This window comes from Nothobranchius furzeri, chromosome 11 (genome assembly GCF_043380555.1).
Source record: "Nothobranchius furzeri strain GRZ-AD chromosome 11, NfurGRZ-RIMD1, whole genome shotgun sequence".
NCBI classification, from domain to species: domain Eukaryota; kingdom Metazoa; phylum Chordata; class Actinopteri; order Cyprinodontiformes; family Nothobranchiidae; genus Nothobranchius; species Nothobranchius furzeri.
Window position 1 is genome coordinate 26,821,088 of NC_091751.1, and position 18,491 is coordinate 26,839,578.

An 18,491-nucleotide genomic window follows, 5' to 3' on the forward strand; every position below is an offset into this window, starting at 1 on the left:
TGGATGGATGGATAAATGAATCGATAGATAGATGAATGGATGGGTCGATAAATGGATGAATGTATAAATGTAAGAATGAATGTATGGACGGATAGATGAACTAATTAATGGATGGATGGATGGATGGGTGGATGAATCGATAAGATGGATGGATGGATCAATAAATGGATGTATGTATAAATGAAAGAATGAATGAATGAATGAATGAATGGATGGATGGATGAATGAATGGATGGATGGATGGATGGATGGATGGATGGATGGATGGATGGATGGATGGATGGATGGATGGAATGAATTAACGGATAGATGGATGGATAGATGGAATGAATTAACGGATGGATGGATTGATGGATGGGTGGATGGATCAACAAATGGATGGATGTATAAATGAAAGAATGGATGGATGGATGGATGGACAGATGGATGGAACAAATTAATGGATGGATGGATGGATCAACAAATGGATGGATGTATAAATGAAAGAATGAATGGATGGATGGATGGATGGATGGATGGATGGATGGATAGATAGATGGAACAAATTAATGGATGGATGGATGGATGGGTGGATGAATCGATAAGATGGATGGATGGATCAATAAATGGATGTATGTATAAATGAAAGAATGAATGAATGAATGAATGGATGGATGGATGGATGGATGGATGGATGGATGGATGGATGGATGGAATGAATTAACGGATAGATGGATGGATAGATGGAATGAATTAACGGATGGATGGATTGATGGATGGGTGGATGGATCAACAAATGGATGGATGTATAAATGAAAGAATGGATGGATGGATGGATGGACGGATGGATGGAACAAATTAATGGATGGATGGATGGATCAACAAATGGATGGATGTATAAATGAAAGAATGGATGGATGGATGGATGGATGGATAGATAGATGGAACAAATTAATGGATGGATGGATGGATGGATGGATGGATGGAACAAATTAATGGATGGATGGATACATCAAAACTGGTGTATATTATAGGTCCTTGTTCCACAGCTGAACAGAGGTTCTACACATTCACCTCTGGCAGCAAATACAAAAGTATTTCTGAAAAACACATATTCAGGTTTAAACTGTTTCAGCGTTGACATCAATACCTTTACTGCAGTTAAAACGTGCTACAATCATAATATAATTCCACCCTGAAACTCGTGACATCATGAGAAACTTTGACGACCATGAGGAGAAAACCAAGAGTGCAGCGGGCTCACAGGCAGCCTGCATGCCAGTGTGCAGTCGTCCCTTTAAACCCCTCTGAGCCGAGGCCATGTGCTGCTGTTCAAGTCCACAAGTGTGTGAAGCCATTATATCATTACTGGGCAGTAATGGATTTGTCTGCTGCGCTGCACAAAGAGTCCATTCAGCAATCAGCACCATGCTAGCAAGCAGCACTCTAACTGGAGAGGACAAGAGCGGCGGCCCCATTATTTGAGTTCACAGCTACTTTAAACCTACATCATGGGTGTAGCGACGTAGCTTCTGTAGCTGCAGGTCCTAAGATGTTACCAGTGTATATTTATTGATAATTTGTTAGGGGTCAGTGAGTTCCCCCGGAGTCGAGCTGAGGTTTCCTTGTAGTTTTCTCTGAAGTGTGTCGTCTCTCATCCAGAGGACGTGCGCTGGTGTAGTCACGTCTTCTTTAGCACACATGCTTTTACTTTGTGGGAAGGTTTTTATATTAGCTATGGTGGTTTACAGTTCATACTCTATTTATTGCGTCTATCAGACACATTTTTCACAACTGTTGTTAAGCTGCGTTTGGTAGGCAAGTAGAGCCAGACCAATCCTGGGTTCTTCCTTCAGCTGTACCCTATGGGGTGCCATTTGCAAAGACAAACAGTCATAATTTAGCAGCAATATTTTGGGCTGTTTAGCCCATCATAAGAGAAAAAAATGGGTATAAATTTGTCAAAGTCATATTTTCACCATGCCATGCATACATTTGTATATGTAAAATTTCCTAAATAAATATTTTTGTTAGAAAGCTAACTATTTAATTTAGGGTTAAATATTCATTTTACAGACTAAATATTTAGCTTCAAATGAAATATTTATTTTCCAAACCAAATATTTAAATCCCTGCTAAATATTTATTTTGGAGCTAAATATTTAGTTCATAAAGTAAATATTTAGTTTATTTAATAATTATTAGCTTGCTAACGAAATATTTAGTTAGGAAATTTAACATTTATAAATGTATCAATGACATGGTGAAAATATCCCTTTGAAAAACTCCCATCTTTTTTTCTCTCATGACCCAAAATATTGCTGTTGAATTTTGACTTCAACTTTAAAAATGGCACCCCATCGAACTCACCACATCACCATTATCACCTACTTTATATCTGCATTCTGTCTTTACCACAAATATTTTATTTAAAAAGGTCAATGACTGTTGGGTAACTCGTCTTGTGAGACCTTTCAGGGGATTTTGAGGGGGCTCTGCAGCCATGTGTGCCACCAAGAGTTAGTCTATGCCTTGGTGTGGCTCTGTGGGCAGCAAACAAGCAAGTGCATGGTGGAAAGACGCTTTTTAATTTGCACACAAAAACCAAGCCTAATGCCCCCCTCCCTTACAACACATGGGAAACACTCCAGAAAACAAAAGAAGAGGTATTGGAAGTAATGATTCTTTCTGTTGATATATTTATTTTCCTGAAATGTTGAAAATTAAAAAAAACAACATAATTTTCGTTTTAAAGTGATTGTTTTTGCTGTTTTGTATATTTGACTTGCTGCAGATTCTGACTAACTGTTGTTTTGCTTTCTGCCAGGTCCCTTACATCACACACTGTCACAGATCTGAATGAAACTGAAGTCTGTGTTTTTCGCATCACTAACTGCTTATTATATTAACATTGAGAACTACCCTTACAGTGTGTGCTGCAGCGGACAGGGGAGTCCTTTGGACAGGGGTCCGACGGTGACTACGGTTGTCCCACAGGACGATCTGTCCTGAATAGGTCCCTCCGACAACCAGGTTGGGATGAAACTTGGCAAAACCAACAGAAACCACCGGAGACTGGGGAGAGAGGAGGGACATTTAGGTGAATTAGAGGCAGTCATATGTTCTTGTAGTGATACAGGGTTGTTTTAAGGAAATAAAATGTAACAAACAACTAAAACATGACTGATGGAATGGTTTGTTTGGATGAAATGAAGAACAGATTCTCAGAAAACAGGAAAATATTTGGTGAAACCAGACTGGTTACGAGTTAAAATGAGTCATCAAGATATCCCGATGGGTGGTAGAGGTGGGGACACAGACAGATGGGGGTGATGAGTCTGGCCCCTGAGAGGGTCTGCTGAGGAGAGCAGAGAGGGGTGACGCTGGGGTGGAGAGCAGACAAAGAGGGAGACTGTAGCCCCGTCTCCTCCAGCCGTTTCACATTACACCATCAAAACCCCAGCAGCCACTGGAGCGCTCACTGTAGCCTCCATCATGACAAGCGCACCCTTGAACTCGCTCCCCACCCTCAGAGCCGTGTTTATTGAGTTTTGGTTCCTCTTCACTTCCCATCCCACGTGGGCCTCCACCAGCAACGAGCTAGCTCCTCCTGACCCAGAGCCACCAGAGGATCTGTGAGTTATGAGAGGAGGCTTCAGCCCATAGCAGAGCGCTACAGGAGGGTGAGTGGTGTTACGCATTAACAAATTGAGAGGAGAAATAATTTACAAGCAATCTGGGGGCCAAGTGAGAATTAAACACGAAGCTCTCAAATACAAATCATGATTAAAACCAGGAAAAATGACGACGCGCAGGGTGCATTTTGCTAAAGGATTGTTGCCTAATATGGTCATAAATTTGATCACTGACACTTTTATTGTTCCTGAAAAGTGTTTGCCAGATATTCTCGTGTTAGAGCAGCAACTGCTAGACTTTGACTGCAGGACAAACATGCCAACAGTAATCAGAATCTTTAAAGATCCCCTATTAGCAAAGCAATGGTGGTGTTATTAATCTATTCATACATAAACGTATGGTTTTCAATAGTTTAATCAGAAGCTCTGTGAACAATATCAGTGAGTAAATGTTAATAAAATCACTTTGCAAGGAGCAATTATGTTTTAATCCCATGATGTCAAAAAGCATCATATCTGATCCAACTACTTGTGTTTAGGAGCCATAAATTATTACCAGGATTAGTACTTTCCTTTAAAACCTGCTAAATCAAATCCTAATACACCCTCTTGGGCAGAATATAAGTACTGCAAGTAGCAAGTGGCAGTTTTATTTATCTTAAAGAGGTCCTTCACTCATATTTACAACACAGTTGCAGTGGTCTCAGTTAGGAATGAATGCCTTGTAAGTCATACTCTGAGAAAAAAAAAGCTCCAGTGCGTTTGTTTTAGCATGGTGAATTCAGACGGAGGAGAAAGCAGCTTCAAACGGCAGGATTCGGAAGTCTTCTCTTCTGAAATGTTTACATTTAGCCTCTGATTGACTACAAGGCTCTACCACTGACTGCTTTGCAACATTGGTTTTTTTATCTACACAAATAATACAAGCCTAGAGCAGTTCTGCTGTGTGGTGGAGTAGCTAATGCTAATGATTAGCTTCTACTAGTCAAGACATTCTCTGCTGTTTCCTGGGCATTAAAGTGACAATGTGTATCTTCCCTGGCGATAGAGGGCAGTTCACACCTAAATCATTGCAAGCAAGTGGTATTTTTGTGTTCGAGTAAGGCCTTACCAACGGATGGCCATTAGGGTCAGAAATCCCAAAATAACTTCCTTTCATCACCAACAATGAGTGAAGTAGTAAATGTGTAAAACAACAAATTTTATGAATGACAAAAGTTTTGTAACTGATTGTTACAAATCAGTAAATGTATTTTGTCCTCACAGGCTCCCGTAGAAGGAAACATGAGGCCTCCCAGAGACTTAGATGCGCTACCGTGTATTTTAAACCTGGTTTTTATGGTTATATGTTACAAATATTTTCAACAACTGGGCATCATTTAATTGATGGATGTCTCCAGAGGTTAATGGAAAAAACTACACATTGTCACTTTAAACCAACAACAACGTTGCAAGTCATGATGGGTGAGTCCATGAATGTTAAGTGACTGTGTGCCGTAGATCTGTCAGGATTTTCTAATCCCAGAGTGTCATCGTTTATTTCTATCAGAAGCTAATGCAGGAGATAGGTGTAGGAGACTATTTTCATGTTCTGCCTGCATGAAAAACTCAGAGTGACTGATCATTTTCAAAAATACAAGCAAAAAATGGTTTCTCAGTGAAGGACATATTGAAATGCTGTGACTCATTGTTATTATAAATTATTCAAATTTTAAACAAACTATACCATTTTCTGGTTATTATTTCCTATACTAGTATTAGAGGGGTTAATGAGCATCAAGAGCAGCAGGCGAAACAACACATTGAAAACGAATATCTTCAAACTAAGACAAGTCTGCAGAAGAAAAGTCACTTTATGTTGTTTATTCTCCTCCTCTCGGTCCTCTCTCCATCCCTTCCACCACACCATATGTGAAGCGGCCAAACCCCAGTTCACAAAAGGCAACTGGGAAACAAACCAGAAGGAAAGAAAACACTTCTCTTTACTTCACTCTCTCGTGTTTGATACTTCAGAGGCATCGCTGCCTCCAGAGGAACGGCTCTATAGTTGCTTTAAAAGTCCACTCAAAATAAACAGAAGTTCTGCTCGTCAGCTGTCCAGAGAGCTCTAAAGTTTATTTATGCAGAGTCAATAAAAATAAAACTGGAAGTTTAAGGCTTTGTTACTGACTAGATTAGCCTGTAGGAGCATAAATGTGTATCCTTATTAACTAATAAAACAAACTATTACTGATGTGTACGTTAAAAAGTAAATAGCTTGCATTACATCTCTACTGTAACGTGCTTTATTTACCATTCTTAGCCCTTTTAGGTGTTCCTACCACTAGCAACAACGTCTATGTAACACACCAAACACGTTTTAGCTTCATACAACAGCAAAAACAAAAATACTGCTACTGTGAACACATTTTAGCTTAAATTCAAAAGCACATTCTTAAGTCTTTCTAAAGTGTCTTCTAAAATGAACACACACCACCACAAACATTTAACTGTTAAATCAATCAGTCAATAAAAAATTCACTCTTCTTTAGCACATTTTAATCCTTATATCTAAATTTTACCAGAACTGTTTATAGAAGACATATCATGACCTTCTTCTTAAGTTAAAATAGGTCTATGGTCGATACCAAACGTGTTTATGAAGTTCTTTGCACTAAATCCCTCTCACAGAAAGCAATCTCAACAGTTTTATTCTCGACTAATTTAGTACCCTCGAATGAGCTGTTTCAGGGCTCTGTCACTGTTAGAAAACAAAGTGGAGTTGCCCCCCCCCCCCCACACACACACACACACACTCAGGCACTCATAAGCTGAGAAGCTGAGATATCTGGGAGGGGCTCAAAGTAGAACGAGAGGCGAGAAAGGTGGCTCTATTCTATTTTCCCCGTTTGTGATGTCACAAAAACAGCTCAGCATACAGTATAAAAGCTGATAAAGTTGCTGCCAAAGGTATTATAATCTGCTCACTAATGCAAACCCATTATTTTAGATAACTCCATGAAAAACAATGTTTTAAATTACATAATTAAGAGTTTTTTTTAAAAAGCTGTTGTTGAAAACTTAAGCAATAAACTTTAGTGCAAAACATTAGTAAAATAAATTAGTTAACATTCATATTCCTTCAGAGTTTGGTAAAATAATCTGTTTTAAAGATCCTTCTAAAGTGTAATCATCACAATTATTTTGTCTCCAACTTTTCAGCTTGAAACCCAACATGATTCAAATTTGACCATTAACGCCATCAGAAATTGTAAATAAACGTAGAAAACCACAAGAATAAACATAGAAAAACACAAAACATCCACGCTCCGTGCTCCTCCTTTTTCCTTCCACCAGTTACCACCCTATGTAAACATCCCTACCCCACATGAGTAATGACAGGGAAAGCAAAATTAAATCAAGAGACCCCTCAATTTGCTCCATATGTTAGTTTAACTCTGAAGTCCTATCAGTGTTGGCATCTTAAGAGAATTCCCAACTAAACTCTGAATCCCCTCTTTGAGAAACCACAGGTTATTTCATCATATGCTGTCAGGCTTAGCAAAGATGCTACTGACTATTAGCCTGGCTTTGACCTAAAACTGAAATATGAGGCAGCTTCCAGAAGCAACTTGTACATTAAGTCATTCCAGCTTAAAGTGTTCCTAAACATTAACACATATGTGTTTGAGTAATAAGCTTTTCTAAAATTATGGTTTGCAATCAAGACACCAAAATAAGAGCAATTTGTTCCAATTTGCAATGATGTTTGTGATTAAATGGGAGTTGGAAGACAAATTCTCAGTTTTGGTGTCATGTAAAGTCAAATAAAAACTTTTATAGTTGAATTATGGAGAGTCTGGCTCTTTCTACTCCGTTTTGAACTTCTGCCATCAATAGTGTCAATGTAAAATGTCGAATACATACTGCTATTTTAGAATGTAAATTTGTTCTTTTTGGTGTTGATTTGGAAGACTGAAAGTAAAGCTGTCGTCAATTACACTTCACACAAGATAAAGACTTCACTGCAGTGTAAAAGAAATGAAAAACTCACCCAGAATATAGATGGTCTATGCTGGATCTTATTAAGTTCCTCATATGATCGAATGCAATGAATCCCGTCAAGCTCATCCCAGCTGAGGCCAGAAATTACTTGGACCAGTTTCTGTCTCAAAGGGTCTGAACCCCTAGACCTGATGGGTGTTACTCTGTGCAGAAACTTCAAAGGATTTGTTTAAACTGAAGGTGAGGAAACTCGCTTATCCTCTATCTGCCTTCATCGGAACATCTTACCCTGCTCCTTCTGGTGTGTCCTCCTCACCGAGTAACCTTGCAGGGGGCCCTTCGCCCTGGCCATGCCCATTCTGGCTCTGGACTAGATTGGTTTTAGCAGCTTGGAAAAACAGCTCCAATGGTATAGTTTTATTAACTGGGGCAAAGTTAGCTAATACAAATCTCTGACACAATAAAACTTACACTTATCTAGTTTGGGAAAATGTATTGAGCAAAGCTTTTAGCACTGGCAGGAAAACAGCTAAAAATGCATCTAATTGGTTAATACTTAAAATTATGATTGAAAATCAAAATTAGGAATAAAAAAATAACTCAGTCATTCTGATCTAAGTCCTTTTTTATAGAGAACCGATCTGGTCATGGGGAACTGTAATGGCAGGATAGTTTTAAGGTGGTGCTTCCACACACCCAAGTAGCCTAATAACACCTAAGTAGCCTAGCAATTAAGAACTTAAAGCAGGACTGGCCTCAAATCAAGGTTACAATCCCATCATGCCATCAGAGTAGCACGGCGTGATAATCCAGAGTTGTGGTACTTAATTTTTACCTCTTACAGCATGAATGTCATGTTTGAACATAAGGATGCCCAATGGCTGCGATGGACTGGCTCTTTGTCCAGGGTGTACCCCGCCTGATTGCCCGTTGACCGCTGGAGATAGGCACCAGCCCTCCCCCCGCGACCCTGCTTGGACAAAGCGGGTTCAGAAAATGGATGGATGGATGGATGGATGCCCAATGGTACGCATGGTAAAGGGCAGCCAAGGCCGCAGCTCGTTGATTGACATTGTAGTCATATCAACTAATCTGCAACTATAAAGAGAGGAGCAGAACTGTCAAGTGATCACCACCTGGTGGTGAGTTGATGAGATGGAAGGGGAAAGAGCCACGTAGACATGGCAGATCCAAAGTCTGCTGTAAATGCCTTGTAGAAGAGTCAGTCAAACTGTTCTTGAAATACCATCTTCGAAAAAGTTTTAACCGCATTCCAAGGGCAGCAGGGGACATTTATCACATTGGGGCAGCATTAGCTCAGGAGCTATAGCGGGTTGTCCAGCAATCAGAAGGTTGTTGGTCCGATCCAGGCTCCTGACTGAGAATGCCGCTTTTGTGTCCTTGGGCAAGGCACTTAACCTGCTTGCTGCCTGCCTGCTGGTGGTGGTCAGAGGGACCGGTGGCGCCAGTGTTTGTCAGTCTCGCCTCCGTCAGTGCTCATCATCACCAGCGTTTGAATGTGTGTGTGGATAGTGAATCACTGTGTTGTGAAGCGCCTTAGAAGGTTGTAGACTCCTAAAAAGATGCTATACAAATACAGGCCATTTACATCTGGGTCATATTGGTCTGGGCTGGGTGGGGTAACTGTGTTTACATGTGCATTGTCTGTGCTGAGCCAAGGGTTTTATCCATCCTGTTCCCTGGCGGTCAGCTTGGGGCTGAGCCAACCCAACACACCCACTAGGGAATGATTGCTCGGCTGAAGTTCACGCCTACCTACTAGTGAAAGCCTCTGATTGGCGCAGATAGAATCCCCCAGAGGTGACTTACCAAATGCTTGATTCATTATCAGTCAAGATGCTGTGGAGTAAACATCTTCTCTAACTGCAGAATGGACCAGTTGCGGAAGCATGACGGCAAAACCAATAGCTGTGGATGGGAGAGGACCCCATGGCAGCACCGCTGCTCAATGAGAAGAGTAAGAAGCTGTGTGCTTCATGTCAGAGTCTCCAAAAGCAACACTGCTCATAGCCACTTTTGTTTACTAACTTGTGGCACTTAAGAAGGACACCACAGGCTTTTCTGCATATATTTTGCCCTGCCCACATGCTCGGAGACATCTGTGTTCCTGAGAAGGCTGTGTAAACAAAACTTGGCCACTTGGGGCCACCCAGATATAAATTTTCCTATAGAGTCTGAAAAGCCCCTCTTCTGCTCTGCCATTGATTAAGCTGCTGCTGTTGCTAGTTCTGGCCACATTCAATTTGTATGGAGCTCCTGAACAAGCTAGTTCACAAAGTTAGCTCAGTTCTGAGCTGGCCACTGGATACAATTGAGGAGACACGTGAAAGGAGGATTCTGGGGAAGATGACCTCCATCTTAAAAAAAAACCTCCCACTCACTGCATTCCACTGTGGAGACCATGGACAGCTCCTTCAGAGGCAGACTGAGACATCTCAGATGTAAAACAGAATGCTACCGTAGGTCATTCACCCCCCCTGCAGTTCGAGTGTATAACTCCTCAGTTGAAGTTGTACTGGCATTATCTTGGTAACAAAAACACCAACGCAATATTCATTATATGTTAAATACTCGTACAAAACCGGATTAACCTTGCATGTCTGTGTCTCTTGCAGTATGATGCGTTGTGTTAGAACCCAAGTTTTGTCTATTTTTAATTCATATTTTTTGTGGTCAAAGTTTACAATACTAGGTTATCGCCTATGTGTACATGCATGTACCTTTGTCATTATTTATCTTCAAATTATTTTCCTAAGTGTTGGTGCTGCTGTAACAAGTGAATTTCCCTGCTGTGGGATTAATTCTATTCTGTGTGCCAGTTGTGACAGTAGGGGTTACTGTCGCAACCATCGACATATAAATACTGGACAATTCATTTCCATAGGCTCCAATAACACGTTTTTGAGGCCAAATGGGAGGTGGCCACCACCGCCATTTGACCGTGTCACAGGTTCCGTCAAGCCCAGCCAATTCCACAAATGGGAAGAGAGGTGGAGCTGAGGGTGGGGCTGTAAGGCTGGGATCAACTGACGACACCCGGTCAAACTAGCTACAAGCTAACCTGAAGCTAACCCAAAGCTAATGCAGAGGTGGGAGCTAAGCTAACGGAGGTAGCAACCTAGCTACAACCGGAGTTAACTGTGCACAACACCAGACCTTCTGAGTCAGAGATACGCTGGGCTGACCGCTGGGTAAAACCGGGTGGAACACAGAAGTCTCCGAGACCTCCACAAGCCAGCAGCCGCACAGTAGACGAGTGCAGCTGAGATCTGAGATGGGCAGAGCTGCTGCTGGGGAGAACCGGGTAGAAAGGTTTCCATCCCAGAGCTCCACAAGCCATCAGCCCGCGCAACAGACAGAAGCCGCGATCAGACAGAGATGCGCCGAGCTGCGGGGAGGGGAGAACGGGTGGAAAACATCGGTTTCCATCCAGAGCTTCACAAGCTGGCAGCCCGCACAGCAGACAAAAGCCGCGATCAGACAGAGATGCGCCGAGCTGCGGGGAGAACCAGCCGGCAGCCCGCGCAGCAGACAGAAGTCGCAATCAGACAGAGATGCGCCGAGATGCGGGGAGGGGAGAACGGGTGGAAAACATCGGTCTCCCGAGAGCTCCACAAGCCGATAGTCGGAACCCAGCTCCACCAACATGTTATATTTCAACTCATTTTCTAAAGTGCAGCGTTATGTTAAATGCACTGGGTTTTACCCTATTACATTTAAATTTCATGGTTAAACAGTACATGTTAAAATCTAAGCTCAGCTCGGCAGTGACCTAAAATACATAAATATAATTTTACTTACCGAAAAAAATGAAGTGGAGACTCCTTGGATGCTCTATTAGTGCAATTAATGCCACAGCAAGTCATTTTGTCCAACAATTGCATAAAAAATATCCAAAAAAGAATACACAAACACAGACACTCAAAATCCTGAAACAGTTTCCAGGCCAGTACGAGACTCTACTGAGGCCTTTCCACGGAGCTAGCTCTGTGGTCACGTGGGTCTGATGCTCATTAATTATACAGAATTTTAGGCTTTTAATACACTTAAACAGAAGAGTGAGAAAAAATTCACCCCCATCAGAGTTGTCATGAGTGTAAACTAGATCATTTAAACCAAAAACATGTTTTGGTACCAGGCTGTAAACATGTTTATTTCTGCTGTGAAATTGGTATTTTTAACATGGGAGTCGATGAGGATTTGCTCGCTTCTGACACCAGCCCCCAGCGGATGAGGGTGGAACTGCAATTTTTGGTACTTCCGGGTTGGCCTCAATTTTTGAGCCGCATTGTGGGGGCTTGGTCGCAACTGGGCCCACTGGTTTCTCTAGTTAGAGAAAGGGCTTGGTGGGTTTGTCTGAAGAAGCAGCAGACAGGTACCAAAGGGCCAAGTAGGATTGCAGCACAGGTGGTTGCTGAGGCAAAATCCCAGGATCAGGGGATGTTTGGCAAGGCAATGAAAAGACTACCAATTAGCTCTAAAGAGGTGCTGGCAAATTGCCCAGTACCATGGAGGAAAATGTGGCAGCCCCTCGAACTGTTTAAATACTGAGATGTTTGACTAAATCCATCCTATGTACCTCATGGCTATGAATGTTACTGACTTAGCTGACAAACCTCTTTAAAATTGCATGGTCACTAGGAGAAGACCCTGTAGAGTGACAGACCAGGGTGGTGGTCTCCTTTTAGAAAGGGGGACCAGAGGGTGTGTTCCAAATATAGGCAGATCCCACTCCACAGCTTCCATGAAAAGGTGAACTCCAACATACTGGTGATGAAGTTCTGGGGCCTCACTTATCAAGCACGCTTTCGCACAAAACGGGGTCGGAAAACTGCGTAAGCAACTTTCCACACAAACTTTGGGATTTATGAAAGAAAACTTAGCGGAAAAATGTGCACAACTTTAAGTTGACTAAGGACCTGGCTTACACACATTTTGGACATGGAGAGCACCTGCAGTGCTGCTGCTGAGAAGGATACAATTATGAAATCCTGCAGCATTATCACTTGTACTGCTTCATGTTCACACAGAACAAGACCCCCCACATGCACACACATGTGCGTGCACACACACACACACATGCGAGCACTCACACACGCGCGCACGCACACACACACAGCCTGAAGTGCAGAATACGGAATGCAGAATATTAGCAGGGGGACAGATTGAAACAGAATGTCATGCGTCTGTGACAGTGTGTCACAGATCTACGCTTGGCTGACTGGTTAGTGCGCGCGACTTTCACCCGGGAGTCTGGGGATCGAAATTCCGATTGGACCTTTTTTTTTCCTGCCACAAGATCTGTCTGAAGAATTCACAACATTGACGGCTTCAGCAACACTGTGCCACTCCGTGGATTTTCTCTTATTTGTTTTCCAAAAGCACTTCCTTTCATTTCTCCACCTCACCCACAGGTAGGGTTGGGCATCCTTTGATTTTGAACGATTCCGATTCCAATTCCAATTCCAATTCCTTGTTTCGATTCCAGTTCCTATCGATTCCTGATTCCGATTCTTTCAAGACATGACATGTTTTAAATGAGCTAGCTAACCACAGGTCCAACTTGATGAAATAATCTTAACTTCAACATGAATTTTAATTCTATGAACAATAACATCGCCTTCATTTAGACAAAAACATGTTTTGGAGAAAAAAGAAAAAGACTTGCAGCACAATCAGTGTGTTTGTTTCTGACCACAACAAAAGTCTGGAAGAAGCCCCTGGGATGAGAGACTAAATGTCTCCGACATATCCAGAAACGTCTAGCTCAGTGAACACCGCAGCAGCCGCGGCGTTGTGGGTGGGGCCTACCCTCAGACAGCAGAGCGCTGCTCACAACAGGTGACAGCAGCCGGTACCGGTCGCTCTTTCATAAGAAGATAATCAATAAAACGATTTACATAAAATGGATCCAGAAGTTGTAGCCCGTCTCTGCCTACAATATTTTGATATTTTTCACCCTGTTGGTGGTTTTACTGAGCAGGTGCCACTTTTGTCATACGTTTCTTTTTAAAACATGTTTAGACTGTTCAGAATACAAATCCAGGCTCTATCACGTTTGATTGTTGTAATTATACGTTGTAGGTGGGGGAGGTCAGAAAAGGATCCGATCATTTTGTTTTCCCTCATTTACAGCGACGGAGATAACGGTGCAGTGCGCCTGGCTCTGGTGTTAATCAAGTTAAATTTGTAACAATTTTCACAAGAAAACAGAACAGTTAAAAGCAGGGCTTGTGTTGTGTTGACCGGATAGTTCCCGTATTTGGCCGTTTATTTTGATGGAGAAAGATTAGAAAGAATTACCCCGACGCATGCAGACGAACTGACACTTTATTCGTTTCGCAAATCGCAGATGTAGCTAAATCACTCAAGAAAAGATTTCCTTCTGAACATCTGAGCTGGACACCGCTCAGTCAGTGCGTACATAAGGTGCACAGCGAGCTGAAGATGTGGAGAGGAGCTTGGAACGCGTTGCAGAACCAGAGCGCATGCGGGAAGATTCCTTCCACTGAAGCAAGAGTTTTCCAAACCCGGTCTCTCAGAGAGACTTGTCACTTAGAAAATGTTCCCTGATGATGAAACTTTGGCTGAATTGTGCTTGTTCCTGTCTCCAATGTGGCGTCTGAGGAGAGTCCCAGAATCTCACATCGTCTTCAGCTCAGAAAGCGCCTATATGATTACGCACAAGCGTGACGCGTCAACCCGGTCACACAGTAAGACCGGGTTGGACCTGTTCAGGTTTACGCAGACAATCTTTACATTTAGAATTAGCTTGCAGATGTAAAATTTATGCAGTAAAATATAAAGCATTTTATTTAAATATCATTCATTATTTTACAAGCACAGAGAGCTGCATCAGATGGATGGAAGAGCCGCATGCGGCCCCAGAGCCGCGGGTTGCCGACCCCTGAGCAAGGGCATGTGCGGAGGACACACACACACACACACACACACACACACACACACACGCACGCACACACACACACACACACACACACACACACACACACAAGCAAAATATAGTTGTTTTCAATTACATTTATTGGGCCCACTTACATTTTCTTAGGCCCACCCACAAATTAGTTTCTGGCTATGCTAATGGTGACTTTTGACAGACTTTCTGAGCTCCGCAGCCATTACACTTTTCACCTCGCGCACCACCTAGCGGCAGCTCTTTGGGAATCCCTGGTCTAGCTGTTTTCAGCTAAAACTCTCAGGATGATCATGTCCAGGATGACTGAGAACTACACCTCCATGCTGCAGCAGCATTCAGTCAGAACAGAAAGTGAAACTTAAATATAGCTGTCTGTCTGACTGCAGTGGTGACTCTCCGTGTGTGTTTTTATTTCTGCAGTGAGGCAAACTCACCTCACACCGTCCAGAGTTTGTTCTTTAAAGCTTCTATTAAATCCACCGTGTTGATGTATTTAACAAGTTTCCTCTGCACTGCAGGAGTATAAGTTTACATTACGCATTAAAGTTCTGCAGAAGCGTTTGTTTATATTTGGCCGCTGCACAGCCGTGGGGGGAGGGGGGATTCGGTGCTGCACACAGACAGCAGGTGTGATCAGATCTGAAAAGCGTTATTTTTCACGGAGATCGGCCGTGGATTCCTCTTCCGCCGGCATTCTAGGAATCGAAATAAAAAACTTTGAACGATTGTGGGAAAAATGAACAGTTGGAACCGGTTCAAATCGATGCTCGACACTACCCACAGTAGGGATGGGTACCTTTGACATTTGAATCGATCCGGTACTAATTCCCGGTACCTAGGAATCGATACCGGTACTTAACGGTAGCAATTTTCGATACTTTTGAATGTTTATTATTTTAATTCTCTTTTATAATTAAATATATATTTTTCTCAATATATAACAATATTTGATAAATATCACGATAAATAACATATAACTGTTTGTATTTTAACATCGTCCTTGTAGTTTTATAAGCTGATAATTAAACTGAAGCAAACATCTTTACTGTGAACTAAATTTACTGTGTATCTTCATTCCTTTTGCTGTCTTTTTTCATTTGATTTTTCCTACTGGGAAGTTAGAATTTCCGAGGAGAAAGCGAACGCACCATTAGCTGATAACAACGGTGGCAATGGAAGCTAATATACCAAGCTAACGTTATCTTAAACAGTTTATTTAGCTGCTGGAGCAGATTAAAACGATGATGCCTCACACTTAGATCGTTGTCACTGGTTTCATCTTCACCCAATCACCCGTCGCATTTAGTAAAGTGAAGCCAAACTTTAGAGCGCGTTCATGTTCTTCTAGTCGGAAATTCGGAGTTCCGAGGAGAAAGCGAATGCACCATTAGCGAAACGGAAGCTAACATATCAAGGTAACGTTATCTTACGCATTTTATTTACCTACCGGAGCAGATTAAGATGAGGATGTCTCACTTAGATCGTTGTCTGTCGCTGGTTTCATCATCACCCAGTTTCCCATCACATTTAGTGAAGTGGACCCAAGCTTTAGCGTGCGTTCTTTCTACCATGCTGCTCTGTTTACAACTCGCTCGCAGGGACCAACGACATAACGCTCTTGCGCATGCGCAGCTGTCTTGGCAAGTTCTCGTTATGAAGGATGGGTACCGCAACGAGGCACCGTTTGAAATGACGGGAATCGGTGCTCGGTCGGTACTATGGAATTCGGTCGGTACCTTAAAAAGTACCGAATTCGGTACCCATCCCTACCCACAGGTACCTCAATTTCTGCTTCTGTGAAATCGCACTTCCTTAATCTGCTTTGATCTACAGTCGCCATCGTCATTGGCGGAGCGCTGCAACAGCCGGCTTATGTTTATGCATAAGATCCACAAGGCACTTTGAATTCACTATTTATGGTTGTAAGTGGGCGTGGTGAGGGCAGGATGTGACTAAAAAGCAACTGAGAATGTTTCTAGATAGTTTCTGATTTATGAAGTAAAGACTGCGTGCAGCTGTGCGTACTCCATGTTTGATAGATCACAAACCTACTTGGCGTAAGTAAATTTTTTTGCTGAGCTTAAGTACGGTTTAAGTAAGGATTCTACGCAATGTTTGATAAATGAGACCCCTGGTCAACAATATAATCTTGAAATGAGGAAGGGCAATGGTTTCCATCCTGGCTGTGGAAACATGAACCACTTCTTTGCTCTGAAGTTCTGAAGGGGAAATAGAAGTTTGACCAACCAGTCCCCATGTGTTTTGTGGACCTGGGGGAGTCTTATGACTTTTGGGCCATTCCCATCTGTACCGGGTCGGCCCGGGCCAGGTAGCCCCAGTCGGCCCCAGTCGGCCCCAGCCTGGCCACCAATCAGAGGCTTGCTCTAATGGAAGGTGTGAATTTGCTGTCAGCAGTGGGTGTGTTGGCCCTGGTCGGCCTGAAGCAGAACCCCTGGAGAAGAGGGCTGAGAATGAGCCTTGGTTGGCCCGGAAAAATACCAGGCCACCCAGATATGTAAACAACCTACGCTACCCGGCCCGGGCCGACCCGGTACAGATGGGAATGGCCCATTTGTCCCCATGGACATCCTTTTTTTGTAACAGTTCATGCAAAATATGTCATTTGTAATAGTGTTTTAGGATGTTTTGATTCTGGCAGATTTCAAGATCTTGGTGTTTCAGGACTCACAGCAGGGTCTGACCCAAACTTTGGGAACACTAGTAGAGATCGTGGAGTGTCGCAAGGTCTTAATCTAGTGTCAAGCAAAGTGATTATATCTGGTTGTTGGTGAAAGCTTCACATCAAGCAGTGGAGTAGGAAAAATGTCTTAACCAACTCGCAGTGAAACAGCCATTAAACCCATTTTTACAAATGTCAATTGTTTTTATTGAGTTAAGTAAACCCCATACTGATCCAGTTTCTGCTCATTTCTGACATTCCCATCACAGAAGCACATCAGTCTAAATACAGTGTTACTGTATCTCCACATCAGCACTGACTGCACGCTAAGCCTGACATTTCATTTCCAACCTCAATGGCTTTGTGAATGCTTCCCATCCCACATGCAGAGCAGGCTGGACACCTGCTAAGTCATCTCCTGCCAGACCAAAGAGAGAGGATGCAGGGAGTGGGAAACTACCGGAAGAAAAAGCAGCAGCAAGAATCCCTCTGGCATCCAAGAACCTGGGATGAATTGCACAGGTTTTACAGGGTTTCTGCTGTCAGAAAAGTGGAATTTGTATGTCCTAAGGGGATGTTTGATATATCTGAGCACGTCTGAAAATGAAACTTACACAAAAGTATCACCTACCAGTTCTTTCCCAATGGTTTCTGAGACTTAAGTGTGTCTGGCACTGTGTATTTAACTGATGGCAATTGTTATGTAACACATACTACACACATGATACTTTCCAAAGAAAGATGGCATGCAGCAAGGGATTAGAGTATTACGGGTAAAATACCTAGAGTGGGGCTGCATAGTGGTGCAGTGATTAGCGTTGTTGTCTTGCAGCAAGAAGGTCCTGGGTTCAAATCCCAACCTGGGTTTGCATGTTCTCCCTGTGACTGTGTGGGTTCTCTCCAGATACTCTGGCTTCCTCCCACAGTCCAAAAACATGACTGTCAGGTTTATTTGTCTCTCTAAAAGTGTCCTTAGGTGTCCAATCTGTGCAGGGTGTACCCTGCCTGCATGCCCAGAGACCGCTAGAGAGGCACTAGCCCACCATGACCCTGCAAGGATAAGTGAATAAAGAAAATGGACGGATGGATGGATACCTAGAGTTGCCTTTGTTGTATCACTGGATCACTCTTTTATAAAGCAAGAAAGTAGAAAGTGAACTTGCGAAAGCAACATTTTGTGAAATTGATACTAAGAAAAGAAAAGCTATCTTAGATAGTATACTCTCCCAATCTCCGAGTTTTATCCTCCTCCTCCTGC

At 42.6% G+C, this 18,491-nt stretch overlaps 1 protein-coding gene across 7 annotated transcripts in view; it reads right to left on the reverse strand.

The window, feature by feature from the left end:
- LOC107383294 (cytoplasmic dynein 1 intermediate chain 1) overlaps nt 1–18,491 on the reverse strand; it is a 109,268-nt gene that overhangs the window by 35,112 nt on the left and 55,665 nt on the right. For all 7 annotated transcript variants that reach the window (XM_070541463.1, XM_054745063.2, XM_054745057.2 and 4 more), the window contains one exon: nt 2,908–3,054. In XM_070541463.1, coding sequence (XP_070397564.1) covers nt 2,908–3,054 — 147 coding nt within the window. The remainder of the gene's footprint in view (nt 1–2,907; nt 3,055–18,491) is intronic.